Source organism: Pristiophorus japonicus, chromosome 12 (genome assembly GCF_044704955.1).
Source record: "Pristiophorus japonicus isolate sPriJap1 chromosome 12, sPriJap1.hap1, whole genome shotgun sequence".
Lineage (NCBI taxonomy): Eukaryota > Metazoa > Chordata > Chondrichthyes > Pristiophoridae > Pristiophorus > Pristiophorus japonicus.
Genome location: NC_091988.1, coordinates 70525113 through 70542933, shown reverse-complemented (window position 1 = coordinate 70542933; position 17821 = coordinate 70525113). Strand labels below are relative to the sequence as shown.

Below are 17821 nucleotides of genomic sequence, written 5' to 3'. Positions count from 1 at the left end.
CATCCGCTATTTCCAAGGCCACGTCTTTAAGTACTCTCGGATGCAGACTATCAGGCCCTGGGGATTTATCGGCCTTCAATCCCATCAATTTCCCCAACACAATTTCCCGACTAATAAGGATTTCCCTCAGTTCCTCCTTCTTACTAGACCCTCTGACCCCTTTTATATCCGGAAGGTTGTTTGTGTCCTCCTTAGCGAATACCGAACCAAAGTACTTGTTCAATTGGTCTGCCATTTCTTTGTTCCCAGTTATGACTTCCCCTGATTCTGACTGCAGGGGACCTACGTTTGTCTTTACTAACCTTTTTCTCTTTACATATCTATAGAAGCTTTTGCAGTCCATTTTAATGTTCCCTGTAAGCTTCCTCTCGTACTCTATTTTCCCTGCCCTAATCAAACCCTTTGTCCTCCTCTGCTGAGTTCTAAATTTCTCCCAGTCCCCGGATTCGCTGTTATTTCAGGCCAATTTGTATGCCTTGGCTTTGATACTATCCCTGATTTCCTTTGATAGTCACGGTTGAGCCACCTTCCCTTTTTTATTTTTATGCCAGGCAGGGATATACAATTGTTGTCGTTCATCCATGCGGTCTCTAAATGTCTGCCATTGCCCATCCACTGTCAACCCCTTAAGTATCATTCGCCAATCTATCCTAGCCAATTCACGCCTCATACCTTCAAAGTTACCCTTCTTTAAGTTCTGGACCATGGTCTCTGAATTAACTGTTTCATTCTCCATCCTCATGTAGAATTCCACCATATTATGGTCATTCTTCCCCAAGGGGCCTCGCACAATGAGATTTCTAATTAATCCTCTCTCATTACACAACACCCAGTCTAAGATGGCCTCCCCCCTAGTTGGTTCCTCGACATATTGGTCTAGAAAACCATCCCTTATGCACTCCAGGAAATCCTCCTCCACTGTATTGTTTCCAGTTTGGTTAGCCCAACCTATATGCATATTAAAGTCACCCATGACAACTGCTGCACCTTTATTGCATGCACCCCTAATTTCCTGTTTGATGCCCTCCCCAACATCACTACTACTGTTTGGAGGTCTGTACACAACTCCCACTAGTGTTTTCTGCCCCTTGGTATTCCGTAGCTCCACCCATACCGATTCCACATCATCCAAGCTAATGTCTTTCCTTACAATTGCATTAATTTCCTCTTTAACCAGCAACACCACCCCGCCTCCTTTTCCTTTCTGTCTATCCTTTCTAAATGTTGAATACCCTTGGATGTTGAGTTCCCAGCCTTGGTCACCCTGGAGCCATGTCTCCGTGATGCCAACCACATCGTATCCGTTAACTGCTATCTGCACAGTTAATTCGTCCACCTTATTCCGAATACTCCTCGCATTGAGGCACAGAGCCTTCAGGCTTGCCTTTTTAACACACTTAGACCCTTTAGAATTTTGCTGCAAAGTGGCTCTTTTTGTTTTTTGCCTTGGGTTTCTCTGCCCTCCACTTTTACTCATCTCCCTTCTGTCTTTTGCTTATGTCTCCATTTTGTTTCCCTCTGTCTCCCTGCATTGGTTCCCATCCCCCTGCCATATTAGTTTAACTCCTCCCCAACAGCACTAGCAAACACTCCCCCTAGGACATTGGTTCCGGTCCTGCCCAGGTGCAGACCGTCCGGTTTGTACTGGTCCCACCTCCCCTAGAACCGGTTCCAATGCCCCAGGAATTTGAATCCCTCCCTGCTGCACCACTGCTCAAGCCACGTATTCGTCTGCGCTATCCTGCGATTCCTACTCTGACTAGCACGTGGCACTGGTAGCAATCCCGAGATTACTACTTTTGAGGTCCTACTTTTTAATTTAGCTCCTAGCTCCTTAAATTCGACTTGTAGGAATTCATCCTGTTTTTTACCTATATCGTTGATACCAATGTGCACCACGACAACTGGCTGTTCACCCTCCCTTTTCAGAATGTCCTGCACCCGCTCCGAGACATCCTTGACCCTTGCACCAGGGAGGCAACATACCATCCTGGAGTCTCGGTTGCGGTCGCAGAAACGCCTATCTATTCCCCTTACAATTGAATCCCCTATCACTATCGCTCTCCCACTCTTTTTCCTGCCCTCCTGTGCAGCAGAGCCAACCACGGTGCCATGAACTTGGCTGCTGCTGCTGCTCTCCCCTGATGAGTCATCCCCCTCAACAGTACTCAAAACGGTGTATCTGTTTTGCAGGGGGATGACCGCAGGGGATCCCTGCACTACCTTCCTTGCACTGCCCTTCCTGTTGGTCTTTCATTCCCTCTCTGGCTGTGGACCCTTTACCTGCGGTAAGACCAACTCACTAAACGTGCTATTCACGTCATTCTCAGCATCGTGGATGCTCCAAACTGAATCCACCTTCAGCTCCAATTTCGCAACGCGGTCCTTCAGGAGCTGGAGGCAGATACACTTCCCGCACATGTAGTCGTCAGGGACACTGGAGGCGTCCCTGATTTCCCACGTCGTACAGGAGGAGCATATCACGTGTCCGAGCTCTCCTGCCATGATTTAACCCTTATATTAACTTAAATTGGCAACAACAATGCTAAAAGTTACTCACTGATAGAGAAGAGAAAAAAGAAAAACTACTTACCAGTCACCAGCCAATCACTTACCCCCTTGGCTGTGACGTCACCTTTCTATTTCTTTCTACTTCTTTTTTGCCTTCTCCCTGTAGCTGCACAAGCCTCTCGCTGATGCTGCCCGACTCCTGCACTCGCGGCCTTTTTATAGGCCTCCTCGACCCCGGGCGGAAAATTAATTGCGAAGTATATGGAATGTTTTCAGCTCTTCCGGAATTTGCTTAGGCCACTCAGTCTGGAGGAAGTGACACACGTGCTGGAGCGTAGCATTGTGATTCGGTTTTGAGTTCGTCGCGGGAGACAAAGTTTCTGATGGATTGAGTGATGATCGATGTGACGTACGTGTCGTCATCTGTGAACAAGTCAGCACCAGAGTGTGAAGCAGGTGTTGACGGCTGAGCATGTCAGCTACGTGGTTGCGACTGCCAGCGATGTACTGTACATCAAAGTTATACTGATAAAGGCGATCTGACCATCGGCTGATTCGTAGAGGTCTGTGCCCAGATCCAGTTGTAGCGAGTAGCGTAGTTAGCACTTGGTGATCCGTACGGAGGGTAAATTTCCTGCCATAGAGATAGATGTGCCAGTGTTCACATGCATAGATGCAAGCGAGTGCTTTGTGTTCCTCTGTAGAGTATTTAAGTTCTGCAGGCGAGAGCATGCGAGAAGCAAAGGCTACTGGGCGTTCCAGGCCATCAATCCATTGGGAGAGCACAGCCCCCACGGCGGTGCCTGATGCATCCGTGGTGACGTACGCAGTGGTGTTCCAAGATCAATGAGGAAGCAGCAGGGCATGCTATCAATGTTTACACCACAGTCCTTGAATTTGTCCAGACCGATGTGTGAAATATAAACCATATTGGGTTCATCACTATCGGGGTTGTTCACATGCTGTGATAAGTGACAGACACTAGCAAAATAGTTCATTTTACCACATGCTGAGCATTTCTTCCCACGTGCAGGGCAGTTAGTACTCTTTGCTGAATGTGATTTGCCCGCACAGTTAAAGCAGTGGAAGTTAGGCCCGCGATCCGTAGTGGGTGGCTTATTACTAGCCTTGGGTCTCTGCTGTGATTTCCGCTTTGAACGAACGCCTTTCACATGGGCTGTAGCTGCAGTCTGCTGCACAGCGGGAGCAGGGGATCTGATCGCTTTTGAATCAGAAAGCGCTGATTCGGTTTGGATGGACAAATTAGTTGCTTTGTCCAATGTCAATTTGTCATTCTCCATTAGCAAGCATTCCTGAATGCGGGGGATCGTTGTTTTCTCAATAATTTGATCACTGATCATTTCCTCTGTGAGTGTTCCAAAGTTACACGTAGCGGCCAGTTCAGTTAATGAAATGATGTGCTGTTTGATTGGGTCACCGTTCCCTTGCCCCCTTTGACGAAATTTGTATCTCTCCATCATGGTACTTTTCTTTGGCCCAAAATATTTCTCTAGGGCGCTTACTGCTTTGTCGTAGGACTCCGTGTCTTCGATTTGGCCAAAGATGCATTGGCCTTCGGTGCCGAGGCAATGGATAAGTATTGCACGGCGGTGAGCTGATGTTACGTTGTCGCCGTCTAACACACTCGCCGTGATGTACGTAGAAAAGCTTTTTATCCATCTCGACCACAGGATTCGAGGGTCCCTGGGTGTGGAGAGGAAAGGCGGGGGTGGGGGGTGGGGGGGGGGGGGCAGAGGGGTAGGGAGGCTAATTTGATTCATCCTCATCGCCAAATTATGTTGTGTACATAAATAAAAAGACTAATTGAAACATGAGTAATGTAACTTAACTGTGTCCTTTATAGCAACTCCCAAAATGGTGACCCAAAACCAGCATGAACCAGAATGTTTACAGTAACGGTGAATAGCTCCTGCAAGATCCCAATGCCTGGCCAGTGACGGTTCGTGTAACAAACAAATAGAGTATGAACACAACATATTTAACAAGGGGCAGTACTGAGGGAGTGTCGCACTGTCGGAGGGGCAGTACTGAGGGAGCGCCGCACTATCGGAGGGGCAGTACTGAGGGAGCGCTGCACTGTCGGAGGGGCAGTACTGAGGGAGCGCTGCACTGTCGGAGGGACAGTACTGAGGGAACGCTGCACTGTCGGAGGTGACGTCTTTCGGATGAGACGCTAAACCGAGGCCCCGTCTGTCTTCTCAGGTGGGTGTAAATCCGAGGCTCATCGATAATCAACTCGATTTACCAGAATGGTCCCAGGGATGAGGGACTTCAGTGATATGGAGAGACTGGAGAAGCTGGGGATGTTCTCCTTAGAGCAGAGAAGGTTAAGGGGAGATTTAATCGAGGTGTTCAATATTGTGGCGGGTTTTGATAGAGTAAATAAGGAGAAACTGTTTCCAGTGGCAGGAGGGTCGGTAACCAGAGGACACAGATTGAAGGTAATCGGCAAAAAAACCAGAGGGTGAGATGAGAAGAATTGTTTCTCTGCAGCGAGTTGTTGTGATCTGGAACGCGCTGCCTGAAAGGGCGGTGGAAGCAGATTCAATCGTAACTTTCAAAAGGGAATTGGGTAAACACTGGAATGGAAACATTTGCAGGGCTGTGGGGAAAAAGCAGGGGGAGTGGGACTGATTGGATCGATCTTAAAAAGAGCCGGCACAGGCTCGATGGGCCGAATGGCCTCCTTCCTGTTCTATGGTTCTGTGATTCTACGAAATGGTCTTCCTCATCCATCATTATCTTATCATCTCCCAGTCTAACTCACTACTTTCCACAACCTCAGCCTGTTGACCTCCTCACCTTGCTCAGCCCTCCCTTTCCTTGTACAACCCGTGGCGTCACCTGACCATGATATCTTTGTTTGTGTTGTCTTCTCAACTTCCTCAGCTCTCTCTGCTGCCTGGCGACATGGGCCTGGGGACGTGCTATGGTCATGAAAAGCGCTATATAAATGCAAGTTCTTTCTTTCTTTCTTTCTTTCTTTCTTTCTTTCTTTCTTTCTTTCTTTCTTTCTTTCTTTCTTTCTTTCTTTCTTTCTTTCTTTCTTTCTTTCTGTCTTTCTTTCTGTCTTTCTTTCCATCCTTCTCTTGAGGTGGTGAAAGAGAAGGTGTCAGAGACCGGACAGCAGTGCAATATCTGTCACTAGTTTGAACGCTCAGCGTGTGCTGCGACACTCCAGATGCATCAGTATCTGCGGTTGGGGTAGCGGGATGTGCCACCCAGCCTTGGAGTGTCGCAGTGCCGACACAACATCTGGAATAGATGCAATGAGCGGAAAGCCTCCTTTAATGTTGAATGTGAAGCAGAAGCGGATCAGACAGATGGAATGTTTTTGTGAAACCTCAGCTTGCTGTTGTGTCGGTTGTGAAAGGAATCCCATAAGTTGCTCTTTACGTTAATGATTTCCAGTTGTCCAAGGTACGATCCACAGTGTGAGGCCGCTTGACTCCACTTCATTCTGGCTCAGCAAAGAACAGGAATTTGCGTCTCGCTTTTATCCCTCTGTCTCTCTCTTTGGGTTTTTGTTCTTTCTTGCTCTCTGTGTCTCTTTCTATCCATCTCTCTCGATCTCCTTGTTTCCTTTCCTCATCCTTCTTTGTTTCATTTGCCGTGTCTCACGTACTTCTCCCCATCTCTGTTTCTCTTGGCTGCTCTCTGAGGGTGAAGTTAATTTCCGCCAGAGTCTTCACTGGGGGAGATAATCGGGCGCGACGTAAAACAGGCTCGCAACGGAAACCAATTTCACTCCCGCTCTCTCTCTCATTCTGTCTGCCTCAATTCTCCCTATTCCAAAACTGCCCTGGCCTCCCAGCTTCCACCCTCTGTAAACTTGAGCTCATCGGCAGCCCGTGTCCTAACTCGCACCAAGTCCCATTCATCCATCACCCCTGTGCTCACTGACCTACATTGGCTCCCAGTTAAGCAACGCCTCGATTTCAAAATTCTCATCCTTGTGTTCAAATCCCTCCATGGCGTCGCCCCTCCCTATCTCTGTAATCTCCTCCAGACCCACAACCCCCCCGAGATGTCTGCACTCCTCTAATTGTCGCGCTCTTGTTGAGCAAAATCTGGCCTCTTGAGCATCCCTGATTTTAATTCCCCCACTATTGGCAGCCGTGCCTTCAGCTGCCTGCGCCCTAAGCTCTGGAATTCCCTCCCTAAACCGCTCCGTCTCTCTCTCCTCCTTTAAGACCCTCCTTAAAGGCTGTGGAGGCTCAGCCTTTGAATGTATTCAAGGCAGAGATCGATAGATTTTTGGGTATTAAGGGAATCAAAGGATATGGGTACAGTGTAGGAAAGTGGAGTAGAAGATCAGCCATGATCTTGGCGAAAACTCCAACTTTAACAAAGCATTTGCTCACCTGTCCTAACTTCTCCTTATATGGCATGGTGTCAACTCTGTTTGATAATGGCTGTGAAGTGCCTGGAACAGGAGGAGGTTACAGAGCAAGCGAGGGGTGAGGCCACGGAGGGATTTTTGCGGGAACCTTGTTGATGGCCTGGTGTTTTCAAAATTGGTAGGAATGAGATTGGGTTTCTCGACTCTCTCCTGCCCATCGGTGAGGGTTAAAATCGAGGCCAATGTCTCTGTCGAAACGTGCACCTACGTTACACATCGCTGATTGGTTGCTTGCTCTCTCTCGGTGCGAACATTCTCGCTAATCCCACATTAAAACTGCAAGCACTTGAACCCGATCAACTAAACTTCATTCTTTTTGCTGATTTTCAGGGCGGCTCGACAGAGGAAAACAACCCTCAGTCTCGGTTACCATGGAAATGTGGTGGACCTTTGGTAGGTGGCGGCGATTAGAGCGCTGAGACAGTGAAAGTTTCTCTCACTCGGTTCAGGGGCTGAGTACAAAGGGATTTACAATGGTTGCTTTTTAATTCATCTATTTTCCAGCTGTTCCTGTTGAAAAATAACGTTCCCCTTTTCTCCCTCCTTCACGTCACCTCCTGCCCCATCTCAGAAGCCTCCCACTCTAAGCCGCACTGTGACAAGCGCTTTCTGAGACCTGGGAGTGGCTGCGGTTAGTGGTCACCAACTCTGGGTTGGCCGTATTGCTGGAGGAATCATCACATGACCTCCTGCCTCCAACCGCCCCACCCGGTCAGACAGCCTTTTATCCTGCTTCAAAACTTTTATGAAAAAGAAAAGAAAGTAAGACTTGTATTTCTATGGCACCTTTCACGACCACCAGACATCCCAAAGCGCTTTACAGCCAATTAAGTACTTTTTAAAGTGTGGTCACTATTGTAATGTAGAAAACGCAGCAGCCAATTTGTGCACAGCAAGCTCCCACAAACAGCAATGACCCAGATAATCTGTTTTAGTGATGTTGATTGAGGGATAAATATTGGTCCCAGGACACCAGGGATAACTTCCCTGCTCTTCTTCGAAATAATGTCATGGGATCTTTTACGTCCACCTGAGAGGGCAGACAGGGCCTTGGTTTAATGTCTCATAGGAAAGACGGCACCTCCGACAGTGCAGCGCTTCCTCAGTACTGCCCCCCGACAGTGCAGCGCTGCCTCAGTACTGCCCCTCCGACAGTGCAGCGCTCCCTCAGTACTGGCCCTCTGACAGTGCAGCACTCCCTCAGTACTGCTCCTCCGACAGTGCAGCGCTCCCTCAGTTCTGGCCCTCCAACAGTGCAGCGCTCCCTCAGTACTGTCCCTCCGACAGTGCAGCGCTCCCTCAGTACTGTTCCTCCGACAGTGCAGCGCTCCCTCAGTACTGTTCCTCCAACAGTGCAGCGCTCCCTCAGTACTGTCCCTCCGACAGTGCAGCGCTCCCTCAGTACTGCTCCTCCGACAGTGCAGTGCTCCCTCAGTTCTGTCCCTCCGACAGTGCAGCACTCCCTCAGTACTGCCCCTCCGACAGTGCAGCGCTCCCTCAGTACTGTCCCTCCGACAGTGCAGCGCTCCCTCAGTACTGCACTGGGAGTGTCAGCCTAGATTTTCGTGCTCAAGTCTGTGGAGTGGGACTTGAACCCACAACCTTCTGACTGAGTGGCGAGAGTGGTACCCACTGAGCCATAGCTGACGAATAAACAAGAGAAAATGAATTGTTTGTGAGTGCCCCTGTAATTTTTCTCCCTGGGGTCTTTTGGTCTGTCCAGTGTCCGGGAGATGAATCTGAATTGCTGGAGACTCTAGGATAATCCTGGAGTGTTGGCGACCCCTGGGCTCAGGTAACAACACACAGTCCGAAGGAGAGCAGTCATGATATCTTTGCTCTGTGTCTCTGCCTGACTGCAGCAGCTGAATACCTGTCCCGGGAACTTTAGGACCAGGAGGAGGCCATTTAGCCCCTCTTAAGCCTGCTCTGCTATTCAGTTAGAGCGTGGCTGCTCTGCACCTCGATTCCATTTCGTAGAATCACAGGGCTAGAAATTTGGTCAATTTGCGGCTCTCGGGTGGCACTAACGGGACGCAAATGTCCGGGCGTGGCACTGGCGACGACTCCCGCCATATTGGGAAGGAGCTTGGCGGTGGTGCTATGGTGTTACGCCCTGATCTCCTGCGTCTAGAGACCGTGTTATCATTGCTGCGTGCATTGCCCCGTTAGCGGGCCTGGCCCCGAAATTCACGTTTGCCCCCTGCGGCAGCGCCGGGCGCAAACAGCGGTAGCCGCAGGAGGCGTGGATCGGGCGGCCGGACGCTCCTGAATCTGACCGAGAGGTCCACCGCACTTGGCATGGGATGGCAGAGCAGGTGGTATCAACACCTTTAACGTGAAACTATCTGACACCCACAGGGAGAGGCTGGTGCAGGAGAACGAGCAGACTGGGGAACTGCTGGTGGACCTGGGCTCCGATCAGACCTCTTGCCATAACCCATTCAGCGGAGGGTACTACCCGGCACAGCTCACGTTTGAAGCAGCCAATCAGATGATGCACACCGACCCGACAAGGTTCCGCAAACTGGTACAGGACAGGTAAGGATAGCATGGAGACATAGCCCTATTAATTCAATCCCATCACCGAGGGGATAGGTCCAGTGGAGTGAGGGCCTCCTCACAATCTTTCGTGCGAGGGGATTGAATGGGTGGGTAAAGTCTGTGATAGGGGAGAGTGTACATGGGCTGTGGGAGGGGATTCAATGGGTGAGTAAAGTCTGTGATAGGGGAGAGTGTCCATGGGCTGTGGGAGGAAAGGTTTGATGGGCCAAATGGCCTTTATTTCCACTTCCTGCTTCCTTTGGCGAGGATGAGGCTGACTCTCAGGAGAGGTCTCACTAACGCAATTTCTTTTTTAAACACACTCCTGTCCTTTTTCATAGCTTGAGGCGACAAGTAAAAGCTATCGACAAGCTGTCGGAGAAGGGAATGTTTTTCTGGGATTACGGGAATGCCTTCCTACTTGAAGCTAAAAGAGCAGGTGAGTGAAATGAAACCTGGAGCGTCCCTTTGGGGTTTAGTGTTCAGTGTGGTGAGTAATTTATAAAACACCTTTTTAGTTTTGATGTGTACTCGATTTTGCTGTTTTACCAGTCACGTACTAGGATAAGGATCATAGGATCATAGGAACTGGAGGAGGCCATTAAGCCCCTCGAGCCTGTTCTGCCATTTAATGAGATCATGGCTGATCTGGGACCTAACTCCATATCCTTTGCCCCATATCCTTTAATACCTCATAAGGAGAGATTGAGTAGACTAGGCCTATAATCTCTAAAATTTAGAAGAATGAGAGGTGATCTCATTGAAACATACAAAATTCTTACAGGGCTTGACTGGGTAGTTGCAGGGAGGATGTTACCCTCTGGCTGGGGAGTCTAGAACCAGGGGTCACAGTCTCAGAATAAGGGGTCGGCCACTTCGGACTGAGATGAGGAGAAACTTCTTCACTCAGAGGATTGTGAATCTTTGGAATCCTCTACCTCAGTGGGCTGTGGAGGCTCAGTCGCTGAGTATATTCAAGACAGAGATCGTTAGATTTTTGGATATTAAGGGAATCAAGGTTTATGGGAATAGTGCAGGAAAGTGGAGTTGAGGTAGAAGATCAGCCATGATCTGATTGAACGGTGGAGCAGGCTTGAGGGGCCGAATGGCCAACTCCTGCTCCTAATTCTTATGTTCTTATGTTCATATACCTTTGGTTAACAAAAAGCTATCAATCGCAGATTTAAAATCGACGATTGACCTAGCATCAATTGCCATTTGTGGAAGAGAGTTCCAAACTACTACCACCCTTTGTGTGTAGAAATGTTTCCTAATTTCACTCCTGAAAGGTCTGGCTCTAATATTTAGACTATGCCCCCTAGTCCCAGAGTCCCAAACCAGCAGAAATAGTTTATGTCTATCTACCCCATCTGTTCCCCTTAGTATTCTGAAAACTTTGACCAAATCACCCTTTAACCTTCTAAATTCCAGGGAATACAAGCTGGGGCCGAAATTGCCCACTGCCCGAAATGAGTCGCGCCTACTGCTTGCGAAGGGTTTTGCCCGCCCCAATGCATGGGGACAACGCGGACAATCCTGAGAAATTCAGGTCTTGGTGGGGTTTTTTTTGGAGCGGAGCGGAAGTGGGGGCGGGTCAGAGTGGCCGACACTGATGATGTCATCACGCTGGCGCGTCACAACATCCCTTTGCTTCAGTTAAAGAGGAGGGCATCTGTGAACTCTGCAGCCACGCTGGTGAGAAACATTGGGCCACCAGGGAGGGTTTCGGCCGGGCCAGCGGCCTGGCACCCAAGTGGGCACCCTTTTGGCGACCCGGCCGAACCTGTGGACATAATTGTCAGCCCGACCTGGCAGTCGGCCGACAATAAAAAATAAAATGGAGTTGCCAGCAGCGCCACCTCCCCTTTTAGGGCGACGCGCCGCCCAGCCACAGAAAGGGCACCGACAGCAAAAGCTGACAGTGGCACTGACTGGCGGCGGCTCCGCTCCCGCGGGGCAGTTTCCGAAAGGGGGGGGAGGTTCGCCACCGGTCGGTGAGGGGGCGGCACGTGCACGACGTGACGGGAAAGCGGGCGCAGCAGTCCCCTACACCACACCAAAACAGAAGGAGGGCTATATTCAAAATGGCCGGCCCTCCATGGCGATTTGGCGGCCAGTCTGCACCGACCCCCTTTCAGGCGACCACGGGCCTTGTAGAAAAAGGCAATTTTGCTCGCCCCCCACCCCTCCCGCCTCCCGAGTTTGTGTAATCTCTCCTCGTAACTTAACCCTCGGGGTATCATTCTGGTAAACCTACGCTGCACTCCCTCCAAGGCCAATATATCCTTATTAAGGTGTGGTGCCCTGAACTGCTCACAGTACTCCAGGTGTGGTCTAACCAGAAGACCAAGGATGAGAAAAGGCCCTTAGCCCCGTTGAGTCTGGTCCTCTCACATCTGAACTTTCTCAGCGGAGCATCCAGTGACATCTTGCCCTTTAGTTGACCTTGACACTCTGTCCTTGCCAGGCAGATTATTGCAAACGTTTATCGCCCTTTAATAAACGATTCCGTCCGTGGTCATTTTTTAATTTGCTCTTCATGAACTTAAATTGAAGTTCGCCGGTCCCACTGCCTTGTATGTTGGTGAAGGAATATTCTGGGGTCACCTGGTCTGTACCATTTAGTCACCTCACCCGCACACTGTGAGACTCCCTCCTTAAACCCTCCCATTCCCACCTTCAGCCCCTATACAGCCCCCCCACCCCTACCCCTCCCCCGCCCACAGCAGTCATATTCCTGCTCAGGATCTGTGAAGTAACATGGGATATTTTGATAAAGTAGATAGAGAGAAACTATTTCCTCTGGTGGGGGGAGTCCAGAACAAGGGGGCAGAACCTTAAAATTAGAGCCAGGCTGTTCGGGGGCGATGTCAGGAAGCACTTCTTCACACAAAGGGTGCTGGGAATCTGGGACTCTCTCCCCGAGAGGCTGTTGGAGCTTTCAAGACTGAAATTGAAAGATTTTTGTTGGGTCAGGGTATTAAGGCAGGTAAATGGAGTTGAGGTACAGATCAGCCATGATCACATTGAATGGCAGAAGAGGCTCGAGGGGCTGAATGGCCTCCTCCTGTTCCTGTGTTTTGTGACAGTAACAAATCAAGATGATCTTATTGGGGTATTTAAGATCTTAAAAAGACTAGATGAACTGGATCCCAGAGAGAGGTTCAATATTAACAACAACAACAACTTGTATTTATACAGCGCCTTTAACGTAGTAAAATGTCCCAAAGCGCTTCACGAGAGCGTGAATCAGACAAAGATTGACAGCATGCCAGATATTAGAACAGATGATCAAAAACTTGGTCAAAGATGTAGATTTTAAGCAGAGTCTTAAAGGAGGAGAGAGAGGCAGAGAGGTTTAGGGAGGGAATTCCAGGGCTTGGGCCCCAGGCAGCTGAAGGCACAACCACCAACGACAGAGTGATGGAAATCAGGGATGCACAAGAGTTGGAGGAGCGCAGAGATCTTGGGGGGGTGGGGGGGTTGGAGACCTGGAGAAGGTTACAGGGATAAGGAGGGGCGAGACCATAGGGAGTTTGAAAATAAGGATAATAAATTTAAAATTGAGGCGTTGCTGGACCGGGAGCCAATGTAGGTCAGCGAACACAAGGGGTCATGGGTGAGCGGGACTTGGTGTGAGATAGGACACGGGCAGCAGAGTTTCCTATATCACAACAGTGACCACACTTCAAAATAAAACATTTAATTTGCTGTAAAGCACTTTGGGACATCCTGAAAGGCGCTATATAAACATACAGGATTACCCAGGGTATATGGCACAGAAACAGGCCATGCGGCCCAACCAGTCCATGCCAGCGTTTATTCTCCACTCGAGCCTCCTCCCATCTTTCCTCATCTAAATCTATCAACATAACCCTCTGTTCCCTTCTCCCTCATATGCTTGTCTAGTCTCCCCTTAAATGTATTGATACTATTCGCTTCAACCACTCCCTGTGGTAGCAAGTTCCACATTCTCACCACTCTCTGGGTAAAGAAGTTTCTTTTGAATTCTCTATTGGATTTCTTGGTGACTATCTTATATCGATGGCATCTAGTTCTGCTTTTCCCCACAAGTGGAAACATTCTCTGTATCCACTCTATCAAAACCTTTCATACGTTAAAAGACCTCTATTAGGTCACCACTCAGCCTTCTCTTTTCAAGAGAAAGGAGACCCAGCCTGTTCATGCTTTCCCGCTCACCCATCACCCCTGTGCTCGCTGACCTACATTGGCTTCCGGTTAAGCAATGCCTCGATTTCAAAATTCTCATTCATATTTTCAAATCCTTCCAAGGCCTCGCCCCCTCCCTATCTCTGTAATTTTCTCATCGGTTTCTTAACCGATAAGGGAATAAGGGGTTATGGGACGTGGGCAGGGAAGTGGACCTGAGTCCATGATCGTATTAAATAGTGGAGCAGGCTCGAGGGGCTGTATGGCCTACTCCTGCTCCTATTTCTTATGTTCTTATGTTCTTATGTAAACCCCCCCCTCCCCCGCCAGCTCCCCCCACCCCCCACCCCTCCCGAGATGTCTGCGCTCCTCTAATTTTGCCCTTTTGAGCATCCCTGATTATAATCGCTCAACAATCGGTGACTGTGCCTTCTGTTGCCTAGATCCCAAGCTCTGGAATTCCCTGCCTAAACCTCCCCGCCTCTCTACCTCTCTCTCTTCCTTCAAGACGCTCCTTAAAACCTACCTCTTTGACCAAGTTATTGGTCACCTGCTCTAATATCTCCTTATGTGGCTCGGTGTCACATTTTTTGTCTTATAATACTCTTGTGAAGCATCTTGGGACATTCTACTATGATAAAGCGCTATATAAATACAAGTTGTTGTTGATATGTATGCCCTCGCATTTCGGGTATCATCCTTGTAAATCTTCTCTGCACCCTCTCCAGTGCCTCTATATCCTTTTCATAATACGGCTTTTTTAAACTCCAGTGCCCTGGCTGCACATGTGTGTTCAACAGCTAATGATCTCAGGCCTGCTACTATTCATCCAACAACACCGCCCCTATGGAGAGGTTTAGGAGTTTGGCATGGGAGGGGATGGGTTCAGGGAGCCAGACCAGCTGTTCGGAGAAGGGATGAGTGTTCCAGTCTAACATTACGGACTACTCTCGACCTTGCATTAAACTATGAAAGTGAGATCTGTCACCAATTCGAAATTGGCACACATCACCGGCCTGAATTAAACTGTGATGGAATTATGTTGTGTCTGGTGGGAAATGTAATACATTTTTGTGCAGCATAGTTACTGCCACAACAGTGCTCTTTATCAAACAATTTTTCTTCCAACTTCCATTCTGCTTTCCTCAATGTGTTGGTTTCTACAGTTCCACAGAGACCATCCAGTACCTCACCCCAACTCTTCGACAGTGTAGGGAGCTTTACTCTGTATCTAACCCGTGCTGTACCTGCCCTGGGAGTGTTTGATGGGACAGTGTAGAGGGAGCTTTACTCTGTATCTAACCCGTGCTGTACCTGCCCTGGGAATGTTTGATGGGACAGTGTAGAGGGAGCTTTACTCTGTATCTAACCTGTACTGTACCTGCCCTGGGAGTGTTTGATGGGACAGTGTAGAGGGAGCTTTACTCTGTATCTAACCCGTGCTGTACCTGCCCTGGGAGTGTTTGATGGGACAGTGTAGAGGGAGCTTTACTCTGTATCTAACCCGTGCTGTACCTGCCCTGGGAGTGTTTGATGGGACAGTGTAGAGGGAGCTTTACTCTGCATCTAACCTGTACTGTACCTGCCCTGGGAGTGTTTGATGGGACAGTGTAGAGGGAGCTTTACTCTGTATCTAACCCGTGCTGTACCTGCCCTGGGAGTGTTTGATGCTCACACAGGGTGCCTGAATTGGAATGTTTCTGGTTCCCCAGAACTAACACCTCTCACCTCGGTCACTCTGTGAGTATAGAGCTCAGAACTGTTTTCGACTTCATTGCTTTTCAGGTGCTGATGTGGAGAAAGCCGGGGGTGGGAAGATGGAATTCAAGTTCCCCTCGTATGTCCAACATATAATGGGGTAAGTAGGGATGTAATGTATGCGCGTGTGAGTATGCTCGCAGGTTTGTAGAGCTGTTGAGGTGCTGGCGCCCTACAACTTGAGCCTCCTCCGGGACATCCCCTCCGTGCCTTCCAGTTCGGCGCACAGGGGATTCCTGTACGGGTTGCTCTTGCTCACTCTCCGCTTTGCCATCCTCGTCTGCCGTCCAGACACACCATGGCGCACCATCTTGTCGTCCGGAGAGGGCAGGGGTCCCCAATGGAGTGCACTCTACGCGGGAGTCCTCCCTTTATTTATTGGGGACTTGGCCTGGAGGGTGTTGCACGGAGCAGTCCCGTGCAATCGTTTTTGAAGTTGCCTGCAATTTCTGCGGTCTGGAAGAATCCGTGTTCCACGTGTATGTTGAATGTGTCAGGTTGCAGCCCCTGTTCCAATATTTGAAGGGGCTGCTCCTCAAATTCTGGTTGTACTTCAGTCCCACACTCCTGATCCTGTGCGGAGCGGAGCGGGCAGGTCGGAAGGCCTCCTCGTAGGACTGCTCCTGGGCATGGCCAAGGGAGTCATCAGCCGGTCCAGACAGCGGGCGGTCAAGGGGGTCATTCAGCCCGACTGCCTGCCTCTCTTCCGCGCTTACATCCGAGCTAGGGTGTCCCTGGAGATGGAGCACGTGGTGTCCACCGGTACACTTGCGGCCTTCTGCGAGAGGTGGGCACCGGAGGGACTGGAGTGCATCATCACCCCCGGCAACCAAATTTTAATTTGATTTGATTTGACAAAGGTTCCCTTTTATGTTCAATTGTTAATTTGTGGATTTTGGTGCCCTCAAAAAAAACAAGGGAGCACTTGAATGAAAGTTTCCACCAAAATAGTGTCGAGCTGTTGCATTGTGAGTGGCTTAGCCAGTCATGTGATGTTCACAAGACTAAATAAAACCCCAGCCAGTTGGGTTCGGGGGATCCACGACAAGGCAGGTGGTTGTGAGCCTGGTGGATGAACTGGCAATGTGTAGTGTGATTGATAAACCTTTTGTTAATAAACCAACTAGTTCTTAATAGCAATATGTTGCTATGAATTCTTAAGCAAAGAACCCATGAAGCAAATACATTACAAGGGAGAGCAATGTAAGGTCGAGTTTTCTGATTGCGCACTCCCAGTCCAACTGCGGGCTTGTGTTTCCGCATTTTCTATAAATGATTCTCAGGATGTGGGCGTCGCGAGCAAGACCCAGCATTTATTGCCCATCCCTAATTGCCCCGAGAAGGTGATGGTGAGCCGCCTTCTTGAACCTTCTTGATACAAACTATGTGTCTCACTCGGCCACTTCAGGGGGCAGTTAAGAGTCAACCACTAGGAATGGAGTCACATATAGGCCCAGACCGGGTAAGGACGACAGGTTTCCTTCCCGAAAGGGACATCAGTGAACCAACTAGGTTTTTTTTACAACAATCCGACAGCTTCATGGGCTGGAATTTTGCCAACGTCGGCAGGGTCCAGTGTGTGCAGTGCCCATGGGGGTCGCGACCCCACTGCTGGCTCCATCCCACTGTTGAAAATGATCTTACCTCAACGGTGCCCATTAAGCCCGCCCGGCATGTTACCCGGTCCAATGATATGGTGCGGGTCATGTGACGTCATTCATGACGTGTTTTCAGCCGGGATCTTTAAAGGGACCATGGCCACATTACATGTGAAGTTTAATATAACGTCGTGCAGCCAGTGCATTGGGGAGCTGCAAACACTGACAGTGACTGAACAGAGGTGCAGGGCTGCACCCAGGTTCTCCGATGACTCCCTCCATATGCTTATGGAGGGAGGGCACTTCCCTTCCAATGGGCGGAAGAGATCTCCCCAGGAGACCAAGACAGCCTGGTTGCAGATTGCAGAGGAGCTCACCAGCAGGGATGTGGTCAGGAGGACCTGGGTGCAGTGCCACAAAGGTTTCAATGATCTCAATAGACTAGGAAATGTTACTGCAAAACCCACACTCAACTGCATCCTACTGTGCCTCCCATCACACCCTCATCACTCTGCCTTCCCTACCCTACTCCTGCACATTCTTACTCACATCAACATACCTTGCACCTCCACCCATCCCTCTCTCTCTATCTATGTCATCACATCCCCATCTCACCAGCCACCCCTCAAACGCACCCTCATCCTAGTGCAATCATAGAAACATAGAAATCTACAGGGCAGAAGGAGGCCATTTCGACCCGTCGTGTACGCACCGGCCAACAAAGAGCCACACGGCCCTCGGTCAGCAGTCCTGAAGGTTACATTTAAACCTATGAACAATGGCAGACAGGTAAAGAACATCCGGCCCAACCAGTCTG

The 17821-nt window shown here is 49.5% G+C and overlaps 1 protein-coding gene across 1 annotated transcript in view; it reads left to right on the top strand.

The window, feature by feature from the left end:
- uroc1 (urocanate hydratase 1) overlaps positions 1-17821 on the top strand; it is a 136950-nt gene that overhangs the window by 63189 nt on the left and 55940 nt on the right. The window contains exons 10-13 of the mRNA XM_070894933.1: positions 7265-7327; positions 9296-9475; positions 9820-9917; positions 15434-15506. Coding sequence (XP_070751034.1) covers positions 7265-7327; positions 9296-9475; positions 9820-9917; positions 15434-15506 — 414 coding nt within the window. The remainder of the gene's footprint in view (positions 1-7264; positions 7328-9295; positions 9476-9819; positions 9918-15433; positions 15507-17821) is intronic.